Genomic DNA, 14,555 nt, shown 5'->3' on the forward strand with positions numbered 1-14,555 from the left:
TTCCACAAATTATCAATTTGTGCAGTCAATTATCTACTGTCATACTCTCTATGCCTTATTGAACAATATCAAAATTGTTTTGAAATTAATGATCTTGACCATAATTTACAATTTTGTGTTTCATTATGTGCTAAAAGTTAATACTGTCAGGTTGTAGTGTCAATATCTGGACACCATGGAAAATTACAGAGAGCTAAAATTAAGTTCTACATTGTTAGACCATGATTTCATGATTTTTCTAAACTTACTTATTTTTTATTCTAAAGGTAACATGAATTATAGGAAAGCATTTTTATTTGCCTTTCAAGTAATTGCTGCTTAATCTGTTCTTATTTATTTAACCATCCTTGAAAAGATTTTGTTTCTTTGAATTCAAGTAGAAATCACACAAATATTATCTGATAATTCACTAGAAATATTATGCTTAAAGTCCTTGACTGTAGAAATTAAACCTTTCAGGTAAGCCTTACTTAGCAGTGATTCATGTAAGTTTTTTGGCTTATCCAAACTGAAAGAACATACTTGTACATTGCATGTATTCATCTGATAGAATATCCCGATTATTAGCTTCTAATGATATACAAAAGGAATTGTGTGCTCCGATAATATGGTTAATCAAAAATCATACCTGCTTTCATTACAAAGGAGCAGCAAAAAGCAAAAAGGAGCAATTGAAAAAGATATAATAAAAGTTAAAATAAACATATTAGAGCTAAAATAATTTGTGCAATATTTTACAAATATATATTGATGTCTGATAATTCTCTAGAACATAACATTCTTGTCAATTCATAAATATAGTGGAATTTATTGTTTGATATTTATTGTTTAATATTTATTGTTTAAAAGTACTCTACTAGTAAATAAGTCATAGCAACTTTATCAGTCTTAAATTTCAGATATAGCATTTTAATCATTTTATAACAATATATTTGAAACTCAATAATATATATATAATATATATATTTGAAACTCAATTATATATATATATATATATATCAAAATGGATTTGGCTTTTGAAATCTCAATGAGTTCATTTTGTATATTCTATTTATCCATAAACAAAAGATGTGTCTTTTATAATACAATTTTCCTTAATCAAAATAAAGTGTATTATAAATGTAAAACTAATTTTAAATCAGAATCATGAGCTTGAGGGGAATTCAATGTCTATGAAGATAAACAGATAGAAAAATACTTCAAAAGAACTTAAAAAAGAATATGCTGTTTATGAATATAATTAGAGCAGGTTATTACAGCATAAAATTGTATTCATAAAATTCATATCTAAACTTCATATGAAGCCCATTATTTGGAAATTAATTATGTATAAATGCATATGAGTAATAAACTTTATGACAAAAATATATGTATATAGATGAATATTGTATAAGATCATCTATACAAAAAATTAATCAATTTATACTTCAATTATTTATCTTCCCAGTCTTAAAAAATGGATTTATATTTACCAGTATCTTTTTCATAAAATCTCAGATAATGAGCACAAATTATTCCTTTATTTAATACGGGAAATATAAATCATAAGAGTTATGATTAAAATCAATGAAGGTCATTTTTTAATACTTTGAAAAATATAATTTAACACTGCTGAATGTTATGTATTTAAATGTTTCAAAGTTATTTGTCAACACAATTTAAGGATTATCTCATTATACTAACTACACAATTCTTAGTCTAATAAGTCATGCCTTTCATGTAGCACAATAGACTTGTCAATCACTGGATTCTATCAGTATATCAAAGTAAAATACTTTATGGAATTTTTGTACTATGTTAATTTTTAAACTCTTTCTACTTGGAATTATTGACTTTTTGTACATTGTACAATAGAGAAAGAATGAAAGTAGGAGATTTCCTACTTTATAAGAGAGCTTGACAAGTATTCCGTTTCTGTCTACCTTATTAGTAGGCCTTATTACATCAGATATGAAACAATCCAGTCTTCTCCATCTTAATATCTTTCTAATAATTTCCACTTCTTCTACCCACCTTGGCAGAAAAGCTCTTGTAACTATTAACAAAGAAGTAAATGAAGTCTTGCAGGTATGTATGACAACCTTGACCCATTTCTTACTAAAATCTCTCTTAATCACTCTTGCAAAATGATGTGCAGTGACATATATGTATTTTTTCCCAGCAGCATTTAACACTTTGTTCCTAAACTCTAGGAAAAAAATCCTAAATTACATGATCTCACTATTATTTTATTCCATTGACTCTGTAAGACCTTAATTATCAGAAAGATGATGGATGTAAATACATTTTCTTTTTATATCCCAGTTCCTGGTCCTTGATAGTTTTGGGATTCTTACTTCAGCAATCAAGAAGGATCCCTTAAACACCTTGACCCAGTACTTGCAGAACTGAGAAAATTTTGAAGAATATCACAAACAAAATTTTTTCGTGGAATATAGATAATGATTTTGAGTGCTATTGTCTCTACCCATTCACAAAATTCATTTATCTGTTCTACATGGGAAGTAGTAGAACACAAGATCTCCAGAGTAAATTGGGAGCATAGAGACCATGGAAGAAGGTTAAAGGGGAGGGGAGAGGCAGTGAGAGAAGCAGAGAAAAATGTAGAGCTCTATTAAATCAATAAAAAAAAGAAAAATTTATTCATCTGTTAATTCTCATAGACTCAGAATGCAAATTTTTGAGTCACAGTCATCTCATCTGTAATAGGCATATCTAATTATTAATTTGACATTCCATACTTCATGTGGCTGCCATTCTGCACACGAATCTGTCCTACAAAAGTATTCAACTGGAGAAAATAAGCTTACGAAGAAGCTAACAGTAATCTGGTCTATTAAATTAAGTCTAGTAGATAGGTCTTGTGAGTTTCCTCCCACAGTGTGGTTACAGTTGATTCTTTCCCTTTTTCCATTCTGTGACCTTTTTATAGAATTCACGTCTCATCACATGTACTTAGTCAGATGAATGTAAAGTGTGTAATGACTATACATCTTACGTACTACTTTTTTCCCTATAAGATGTGTGATACTTAATTTTATGACTTTTATGGACCATTTAGATACAATGCCCTTCCTAGAATTCTCTTGAGACATACATGTACAAATTCTTATTAAATGTACTTTTTTTTTCTAATTGCTAAAGGAAAGGAAACAGTTACTTTTGTCAAAGATGTCTTACATGAAACACACATATCTAGAAGTTAATTATTTCAAGTCTTTTTGGAAAGTTTCTTCTAGGGGAGCCATTTTATTATCCTATTTTGGGCTTCCTTGTTAATGTGGTCAAGGTAGCATGTTTGACAGGCACATGTCATTCTTGGGCTCTTTCCCTGTTGTCTAATGCAATAATTACTGCATTAAGTATGATCAGCTAAAGATTCCACTGTTTGCACAGATGAATCCTTGTCAGTACTTGCCAAAAGTACAACTTCAATACAAATCATATTATGAAAAAATAAAATCATAATTTTCTTCACTTTCGATCTCTGGTTTTCTATGAGCTGTCAAATTAAAAAGTTAACAAACTAAAAGAAAAAATAATTTTATAATGAGTATGTTACTTTAATTCTTGATCTGTGTACTGTTTGCAGACATATATGTTACTTATTTACTTATTTACCCATTTATGTCTACAATTCTATGAACACAACAATAAAAAGCATAGCTATATTTTATTTTTAAATATTTTATGATTATTAAATTATTAATAATTTAATCCTACATTTTATAGGGAAACTTTTTTGATAAATAAAACTATTATGGGGTACATTGTGATAATGTGATGCACGTATGTAATATACTCTGATGGAAATTTGCATTTTCATCTTCTTAAATATTTATCACTATTTTTGATTGAGATAATTCAAGCTCCTTTCTTGTAGGTTTTATACATAAAAAGTGCCAACTATTGTCTCTCTACAAGGATGTTGAAGACACCAGAACTTTACTGAAGTAACTGTGCATTTGTACCTATTAAAATTTTTATTTATCACTTCATATAAATCTTCATTGTTGTTTGAAATTAAACACAATATTTGACTAAAAATTCGCCATAATTTCACTTGACTATATAACTATTCTGAGGACTCTCGAAGTGGGATGTACTTTCGAGTCCTTGGTCAGCTACACTGATTCAGTTTGAGATCATATTTAATTCACCTTTGAGAGACATGCAAGGTATATAATTGCCACAAGCATACTATAACTGTAGAAGATGTTATTGGTATTTCAAATTCATAAGGACAAATAGATTGATAGGACATACTATATACAAACACTTTTACTTATGAAAATCAATCATTTCATTCATTTCCAAAGGTTAATATTCAAGCATATATATACCAACTACACTTGAAAAGAGACAGTCATTTAACCTTTAAAGTCATATGCATACATGAGTATAACTTACTTGATAACTCTTAAGAATATAATGTGGTGAGATGGGAATAAAAAATAATACTAAAATAAAAATTGTATTTCTGAAGAAGCCTAACTTATACATTTTAAAAACACAAGATCTGTGGTACTTGATAGTAAATATTAGCAACACTTTGCCACATTTTAATTACTTTTAAACTTTATAATCTGCATAATATAACTTAATTCAAAATTAATTTTATCAAATATCTTTCAACCTGAAAGTACTAGTGTTTAAAAATTGTCACATTGATGTCACCTTGAAATTATAAGGTAAGTGATATAGTCAAAGTGACTTTTTCTCCTTAATTGAAAAATATTGTGTCCTATTAAGGATGCTGTGTTACAGGTGAAATAAGCCAGGGTTTTATGAATCAAAATTTTGTTCTCATCATATATATATGATGTGTGTGTGTGTGTGTGTAGAGATAGAGATATTTCCAAATATAATATAATATATAAGAATAAATATATATTACAAACATATATTCCTCAACCAAATAATGATATCAAAAAGATGATAACTGAATATCCTTTTGAACTAGCATATGACCTGGATTTGTTGTCTTCATAGAATATATTTGAGAAGAATTTTAATAACTAGGTAATTTTATCAGCATATCAATTTGCAATGTATAATTATCATCAGATATCTTGATTGGTTTGTATTAAAAACAGATTAAAAGTTCCCTGATACATTTGACCCTTGTAGTATCTCCAGCTTTAGTTCTTAGCAAAATTGCATTTAAACTGTTTTTGCCTCAATGATTTTTCTTCCTACTCATTGATATGGGTCAAGCATGGGTGAGCTTGTCTTCAGCTGTAGAGAAACCTAAGTGGAACTGGAAAACAAGCTCCCAGTTGCTTGGCAGATAAGTCATCGTTGCAAATGTTTCTTCTCATCTCACCACGTTTTTTTTTTAGGCGGTTTTTCATCTGTCATTCTCATCTTCATTTCACTCCCTCTATCCGTCATCCCCTGTTCACTGGTACTGCCATAGCTGTCAAAGCAAGTTCTTCAAAGTGCCTAATAACTCAAGCTAATAATAGTGAAACTTCATTATGATATGCAACAATAATGCTTAGAAAATAGAAATGACATTTCAGTTTATTAAGTTTAATATTCATTACTAGTGAAATATACCACAGGAGTAAAAGGATCAGATAGTACTAATTTTCAGAAAGGATATCATCTTGCTTACCTTTAATAATGTTGGGCTTTGGGGGCATGTTGAACTCGTATACAGTGGGCTCAGAATACCCCAATCTGTTGGCAGCTGTGATTTGCACCTCGTAGCCCATTGTCCACTGCAGATGTTCCAGAATAATGTGGTCTTTATTCCCCTGCACCTTCTTCTCCAGCCACTGGTCTTCCTTATCTTTCTGTGAAAGGAGAAAAAAGAACGTTTGGAACAGAGTGCTATGAGAAGGTTGTATGTTAAACTTAAGTTTTTTGGAATAATGCAAACTGTTTGTTTTCTCAGTTTTCTAAAAATTGATACATGAAATTGCTAATTTAATGAATTCAGCATTGCTTGAATATTTTTCTACATAAAAATTAATATACTAGCTGAGGACTGATCATTTTGCAAATTAATCCTATGGTAATTTAATTCCACCTATTTAATTTTACTCTTAATTTATTACATAGAAACTTGGTTAACAATCACTTTTAGACTGATAATAGAAAAGATGAATCATGGAATAATTGTCAGAGACTATTATTAACATTTGTTGATGTGGATAACTATCTATGAAGTGAATCCTTTAAAGTATTTACAGGTGTATATTTTAAGTGGCATTTTTTGTTAAAAAACGCACAAGGAAATTATAGTAGACAAATTTTCAGTAATGTTTTCTAATGGTATTCTTTCCATGAACACTGAAATACCAAATATGGGTTGCTTTCTTGTTGTTTGGAGAAATTTTTTTTTTGTTTCTTTTCTTCTTTCTCTTCCTCTGGTGTTTCTTTCTCTCCCACCCTTCCTCAGTCAATCTCATCTATTACCTCAATCCTTATATATACACTATAGCCTCAATCTTACAGTAAAACTCAGCAAACTCACTGGGATTTTGTGGTTTTAGCAATAAGTCTTACAATATCCTGCTTAAAGTGCACCATGCCTGACTTATCTTATATATTATTATCTAAATATTATTTGATTCGTTCCGTAAAAATTTTAGAGCATTTGATATTTTAAAATATATCAAAACTACTATTCTTAAAGAAGAAAATAGTTTGTTAATGCTCTGAATGAAATTGTCTAAGGCAATATGATCATTGTGCTCCAGTATATTAACCTTTGAAAATATAAAAGTTCCTGATATACTAAGTTTTTCTATAAGACAGAGACCCACATGGGAGCACCGGACAGAAATCTCAAGGTCCAAATCAGGAGCAGAAGGAGACGGAGCACGAGCAAGGAACTCAGGACCACGAGGGGTGCACCCACACACTAAGACAATGGGGATGTTCTATTGCGATCTCACCAAGGCCAGCTGGCCTAGGTCTGAAAAAGCATGGGATAAATCCGGACTAGCTGAACATAGCGGACAATGAGGAATACTGAGAATTCAAGAACAATTGCAGTGGGTTTTTGATCCTACTGCACGTACTGGCTTTGTGGGAGCCTAGGCAGTTTGGATGCTCACCTTAGGAGACCTGGATAGAGGTGGGCAGTCCTTGGGCTTCCCACAGGTCAGGGAACTCTGATTGCTCTTCGAGCAGATGAGGGAGGGGGACTTGATCGGGGGAGGGGGAGGGAAATGGGAAGCGGTTGTGGGGACGAGGCAGAAATCCTTAATAAATAAATAAATTTAAATAAAAAAAAGATTCTCCTTAAACTTTAGTATTGTGTCTGTTGTTCAAAAGCCTGGCTATATATCCTTGTGTATTTGTCATGCTTACGCTGTCGCAAGTTGAATCTAGAAGAGGGCATTTGACCCTATGTAATTGCAGTTACAGGAGGTTACAGAAGAGTTCTGGTAACTAAACTCAGGTCCTCTGCAAGAATGTTACTAGTCATAGCTGCTATGATATTTCTCTAGTCTCCTGTATCAGATTTTTATAGTAATTTTTATTAATGTTTGGGTTGTATGAAGACAAGTTTGCATAAAGCTGTTGATATTTTCATGTCCCTGTATCAGTAGCATAACCCCCAATAGTCAGGCTAATCTATGAAATTATGGTCTGGGGCTACAGATAAATTGTAGTTTGTGAAGTCACATATGAAATCTTAGATTATGTCATCTGATAGCTATAGGATGTTCTTTTATGTATACACCCAAAACTGTAAGGAAATATAATATATAAGATTTTAGAGAGTTATATAGAGTTTCTAAATTCCCAATATAGAGTTTCTAAATTCCAATTTTCTGAAAATCAAGCATTTGACATACTATTCTCTTCTGAATTATAAATAATTTAACTCTTTCACGTAGTAAATTAAACCATTCATCCTTTTACAGTGATATTTTAAGGAATCATGGAGAGGATTAATATTTTTTGAATATAAATCAATTTCATTTCCCATTCAACTTCAGACAAGGAGATATTTTAATCCCCTAATTGTTATTCCTAGGGAATAGAAAAAATTTAAAGTGGGTGTAACTAAATACTCCCTTAGGCATGAGAATCTCAATTATGAATTTGTAGACTGCCTAATTTGCAGAAATATAGTACCCAGGGAATGATTTAAGATAACTAGTGGGAAAGTGTCCCTCTAGGTAACTTGATATGATTTGCTGAATAGGATTATCATTAATATGCCAATTAAATGGTGAAAGACAAGTTGTTTAAAAAAAATAGTCATGGAGCTTGAGCAAAGCTTTTATCGACCAATTCCTTTCTGTAAAGAAAATAGTAAGTCCTTGTGACAGTAGAGGCAGATCTTTAATTGTCAAGTTCATCCTAACACCAGCATTTAGGGGATCACTACCTTTGCTCTACAAAAAGGAATATCTTTGTATTGATAATGGAGCTTCTTTATGCCTTCATTCATGACAGGAAGTAACTCATTACCTTTCTAAAGACTTTATAGAAACTGTAGCAAACACAATCTTATATTAAAACAAAATATTTATAAAAGAAATGTCAATAGAAGAAATAATTATACCAATATGCATTTTGGTTGTTCTAACTCCTGTGATGTATGGTTTAAGGTTCATATGACCGAAAAGCAATTCTCATTGTCCCTGATTTCTTGACCACATAGCTAGATACCTACTGTTTGTATGTCCTTACATAAATAATAAAAATTCTTAAAAATTAGCTTTTTAATTAGCTATATTGAATGTAAAAATACTTGTCATTAATTCTGATATTTTTATATTATAGTACCATATTTAAATGAATAACTTTTTTGATTTTCAAGACAGGAATAACTTGAGTCAATATATTAGTTCATAGTTATATTATTTTTATGCAAAAAGCCTATTTTATAATAGCAAAACTAATATAAATAAAATGCATCTTCTTCTTTTACAACAAAAAGCATAAGGAAGATAAATACCTATATAGATAGCTATTTACTGAAAATATTTCAAAATATTCTTTTTGTCTTTAAATATATTTCATTACACATGCTAAAACCACTAGTAGCAATTCTTGTTTCCTAGTAATCAAAGCTCATTTTTATGTATTCACAGACTTGAGGCTTTAATAAATTAAATTTGTCTCTTATATTTAAATGTTGTATTTTATCTAGAGTCCAAATAGTTTAAAAAGGTCAACTGAAACTTTGAACTGTGTGCCCTAAACATTGTTGCTGTCCCAAAAGTACCTTCCACACAATTGATTTTAAATAATCAGTTTTCTTAAGTCAGGAGAGATTTAACATACTAACACTAACACTGACACTTTGAATAGTGCTTTTAATACTTTAAGTTTTTCCTAAAACATTCTTTCTTCCTAATTGGAGAGGGATAAAGGCAATATACTTTATAATATTATAACTTAGAGTAATGTGTGCTTCCTGGCTCATAAGCTACAAGCAATTATTCTCTTCCAGAATATCTACAATCTTGTCAATAGTCATTGAAATTAAAATTAAATGCATATATGCATTTGCCCACAAGACATCAGCTGGCAATAAGAAACATGTGGTCTAAGTTATATTGTTCCCATACATATCACAGTTGAAAGTTTAGCTCAAAGGAGCAATCTAGTTAACATTTTAGGGATGCTACTATTGATTCTTCACATAGGTTCGCAAGATTGAAACCTCAGAGAAAAGTCATTGTCCTGAATTGGCTGACAACTTGTATTATAGGAAAAGCAAATCCTTGGAGGATGTACTATACCCTAATGGGGGCAAATGTCCATTAGACTGAAGCAGCACACTGTAGATAAATCATCTTATAAGAAGTGCTGAGATCTCCTAAGGGTATGACAGATATTAGTAATTTGTCAGACTATCTTGCAAGATAGAAAAGTTCATATCAAGAACTCTAATATTGATAATTTTGCTAGATTTCTTTTTGAACTATTTGTAATGTGATCACCTAGATTAAACCACCCGTTTATGATTTTATCATTATTGGTATTATTATTTGTACATTAAGTTATATGGGATATGGGATTCTCCTCTGCATGCTGTAAATATATTTTATTACCATTGGTTAATAAAGAAGCCACTTTGGCCTATGGTAGGGTAGAGTAGATCTATGCAGGTAAACTAAACTGAATGCAGGGAGAAAGAAAGCAGTGTCAGGTAGATGTCATGTACTTGCCAAAGGAGAAAGATGCTGGATACTTACTGGTAGACCACAGTGATGATATGTAATTAATAGAAATGGGTTAATTTGAAATGTAAGAACTAGCTAGAAATATGCCTGACCATCAGCTAAACAATGTTGTAATTAAATAGTTTCTGTGTGATTATTTGGGTCTGGGAGTCTGGAAAATTAAAGCACAGCCTCCGTTTACATATGTGGCTGACCATACCTACTTAGGAAACTGGAGACCTCATATTTGTTCAAAAACTCTTTGTACGTTAACAATTTTCCAGACTTCTTCAGCTGCTTTTTTTCCCATGGTGATGATACAATTAAATATACATAGCAAGACATGACAGTAGAAATAGAACTATATGCAAAAAGGAAAGTGACCCAGGAAAGAAGAAAAGGAAAAAAGAAAATGATGATGGTCAATGATGGTCAACGATGGTCAATGATGGTCAAGTACACTATATCCATTGCTGAACATGTTACAGCATCACCAATTAATTACATGGTTAATATAAACTAATACAGTCTGAGACTGTGCCAAACGTAGCTGCACTGTACAACTCAGGTAGCCCGGGAAACAAACATATTGATAGTGAATTTGCAGAAATGAACAGAGGATATAGTATTTGCAGAAATTCTTATGTGGATAAAATTTCAGAATACCAATATGGTTTTTTGCACCATACACAATAACAAAACAATACAGGGATTATAAAATCTCAAAGGACACATTTTACTTGTCCATTGCTATTTATCCCAACTCAAAGGGATTCTTTTATTGGAAAGCATCACATAATCATTGGAACAATAGGCACAAGAAGGGACTGTTGCATTAGACTGATAGTATAAAACAACGTCCATGTGAAGGAAAATAGGGTATTTTTATTGAAATACCTAAGTATTCATTTTCTAATTATGATTTTTCTTCATCATGGCAATTTCTTATATGTATACAATCCAATACAGTTGCATCAAACCACATTCTCCTCTTCCAATACCATCTTTTACCTTTTATGTCTTTTTTATTTTCAATTTTGATGATAGATGTAATTGAAGACAGAAATATATAAATTATGTCCTTGCAAATTGAAATACATTGATGACTATTTGAAAATGAAGTACATTGAAGATCATTCTCTAAACTTGAATCTCTTTAATATTCTTTTCTCTTTGATCAAACATTGCAATTTCTTAGAGAAGATTGATGATATGGGATTCCCCCTCTGTATGTTGTGCATTGCCATTGGTTGGTGAAGGAACTCTTTTGGACCTGCGCAGGCAGGGAGGGCACAGATGAAAGCAGGGAGAGAGGAGGAAGAGTTAGATAGAGGCCATGCGGCCCTGCTGGAGACAAACTCCAGAACATTGGCCAGTGGGCCACAGCCATGTGAGATATACAGTCTCAGGGAGATGGGTTGAATTGGTATGTTGGAGTTAGCCAGTGGGAAGTTGGAGCTGATGGGCCAAGCAGTGATTTAATAATATGGTTTCTGTGTGATTATTTCAGAGCTAGGAGGCTGGGAACTAACTAGCAGCCTTCTTGCTAAAGATTGATTTCGAGCTTATCTTATTAAATAATTTTCCTTTTCTTCTTTTCTATTGAAAATATTTTTATACAGTATATTCTAATCAATGTTTTTCCTTCCCCTGCTCTTTCCAGATCCTCCCCACCTTGCCATCCACCCAATTTATGCCTTTCTTTTGTTCTCTCTGGAAAAAAAATTTAAATAAAAATGCAACAAGCCAGAGTAAAATATAAAATAACAAAGAGAAGGCACGAGAAGCACAAAATCAAAAAATAAAACATAATATTGAAGAAATAATCTGCAATCAAAAGCAAATAAAAAACAAAGCGATGTTAGAAAAAAACACCTACAAAAATACCTTTGAGTTCATATGTTATTGTCATCTAATGCTAGGCACTGACTCACCATTAAGTGCTGTTAATATCCTCAGTGACATTTATTTGCAGAAAATTAACTTTTAATTTATAATGCAGTGTTATTTGGAGATAGCATTATTGTCAATAAAAACTAAATTATGTATATGCAAATATTCTCAAAAATCAAAAATGTCAATATTATGATTTTGTGGCTATAATTGGCTCTATATGGATATAGTGCTACTCAATAAAACTGTTTTGCCTCTAGCCATGCCTGGGGCTTGTTACAACACTATAGTAATGGAAGCCAATGATATGAAGTATGTTAATTAAGGTAACGTTGTTTTCGAAACCCTAATAATATCCTGCTGTGATATATATATATATATATATATTTGATAAGTATTAAAACAATGTAAATAAAGTTGCTTACATTTCAAGAAGTTCCTGGTTTCATTAAACCAGACATTGAGAAGGCTATAAAGAAAGTACTTTTATATTTTAATATGTATTTATTTTATGTATGTGCATGCATATGTGTGGGCATTGGTGTATCAAGCAGTCCATTGATTTGTCAAAGGACAATTTGCAAAAAATTGTTTCCCTCTAAAATCGTGTGTGTCCTGAGGATTGAAGTCTGGTCATCAGGCATGGCATGGAGCTCTTTTACTCTCTAAGCCATCTTATAGATCCTTAAGAGATTAATTCTATTTGTATAAATGGCATTGTACTTTTGTTTGACATGTTTTATTTTAAAATACTATCAGATGCAATATGTTAGTCCTGATAGTGTTTCTGAAATGTTACTCTAATCCTAAATTACTTAACAAATAAGTAAATAATTCTGGGGGAAAGGGGAAATGGATCATTTTACTTTAAAACATTTCAAACTCATTTACTGTCTCTGGGCTTCCAAGTATATCTTTCAACACAAAGTGTTTAGCACTGAATTTACGAGATGAATATGTATATCATTACCAATAGTTTCCTATACATGAGGCCTCCTTTGCTTCCCGAGTGAATGAGCTGTACTACCTCTTCTACTGTAATGTCTGTGTGAGGTAGCTCAAACCCAAGCCCCACGCACACTAGCATGGGCTTCCACTGACTCCAAGTACCGACCTTTGAAATATTTGTTCATTATTTTCCTTTTTGTATTTGTGGTTTGATGAAGGCGTGTAACTTGTGCAACAATATACTTAGTTTCTATCCATAGTAGTTGATATCTATAAATAATAACACTTTTAGAATTATTACAAATAATACAGCACTCCTAGAGTACACATGATTTAGTAAATAAAACCCCAAAGCAATTAAGTTTTAAAAAGCATAGAATAAAATAATAAATGTCTGCTACTTTTGATTAAAATCATCAAACTACTTGCACTGAATGTAGTATTTATTACTCTACTATCAGTTTATTATATTATATTATATAATCAAACATAGCTTTAATTTCAAGTAAATTATTCACAGAAAAATAGATAACCACATTACTATTTTATAATTTTTATTGTTCACTCTGGTATTTTGTTGTCATTCTTCCTTACAAGTCATTAATGTCTACTGATGTTTTCTAATAAAACCTTTCTGGGTGAAAATATAGATAGGTAACAGACATGCAGGAACTCTTATAGTATAATTAATGTTGCAACTACGATCTATGCTCCTCAGAGGGATTCTCTGTTTTGCACAATTTTCAAATGAGACAATGGGAACTTAGAAGAAACCTGGCCCAAATTGCCTTGTAATTTTAGTTTAGATCTGCCTACAACCCAAGAAGACTTTCTGAGACTCACTGATGTAGAATATTTATGGCATAGTATGCAAATACACCCTGCTGCTAATTATTGCCAGCTTGAAGCCTGCAACAGAGATTAGCCATCCCTAGGAACAGACACAAATCACCACCAACAAACAGATTCACTTAGCAGCTTGTGTTTAAATATTTCTCTCTTTCTCTCTCTCTCTCTCTCTCTCTCTCTCTCTCTCTGTGTGTGTGTGTCTGTGTGTGTGACAATAATAATTAAAGACTAAGATTCCATGAACTTGAAATGGAATGAGATGACCATGGAGGTCAGCTGAGAAAATAATGTTACTATATATTGATTTTAAAAGAGAACTGCCCAGTAAAGGAAATATTGGAATTGAATGGAAAAGTTGAAATGCTATATAAAATTGCTTATTAATGGACACAAAAGAAAATTGAATTTCATTTCCTTATCTTAAAATCTAATGTTCAAATTGGGAAACGATCATAATTCACAAAATATACATTTTAAGAATATATAGAAAATGTATTTTTGCTGATATAAAAATTTAATAACAATCAAATCAAAAGGACATTTTTAAAAGTTTTACTCTGTTTAAGATTTTTTTTCTTATTATCAAATGGCATTCTTTATAATTTGGTCTGTAAACCCATCCCTAAGCTGTGACAAAATTAATGTATTGAAGCACCCTAAAGAACTGAAATTCTAAAAAATTCTATAGAAAATACAAACAAAATTATTTTTGGAAAAGATTTG

At 31.3% G+C, this 14,555-nt stretch overlaps 1 protein-coding gene across 3 annotated transcripts in view; it reads right to left on the bottom strand.

Moving 5' to 3' along the window:
- The window catches only part of Ncam2 (neural cell adhesion molecule 2), a 402,352-nt gene that overhangs the window by 38,025 nt on the left and 349,772 nt on the right, over window positions 1-14,555 (bottom strand). For all 3 annotated transcript variants that reach the window (XM_041678551.1, XM_041678550.1, XM_041678552.1), the window contains exon 15: window positions 5,621-5,801. In XM_041678551.1, coding sequence (XP_041534485.1) covers window positions 5,621-5,801 — 181 coding nt within the window. The remainder of the gene's footprint in view (window positions 1-5,620; window positions 5,802-14,555) is intronic.

This window comes from Microtus oregoni, unplaced genomic scaffold (genome assembly GCF_018167655.1).
Source record: "Microtus oregoni isolate MIOR12 unplaced genomic scaffold, Mior012 000030F_ref0000283, whole genome shotgun sequence".
In the NCBI taxonomy this organism is placed as follows: domain Eukaryota; kingdom Metazoa; phylum Chordata; class Mammalia; order Rodentia; family Cricetidae; genus Microtus; species Microtus oregoni.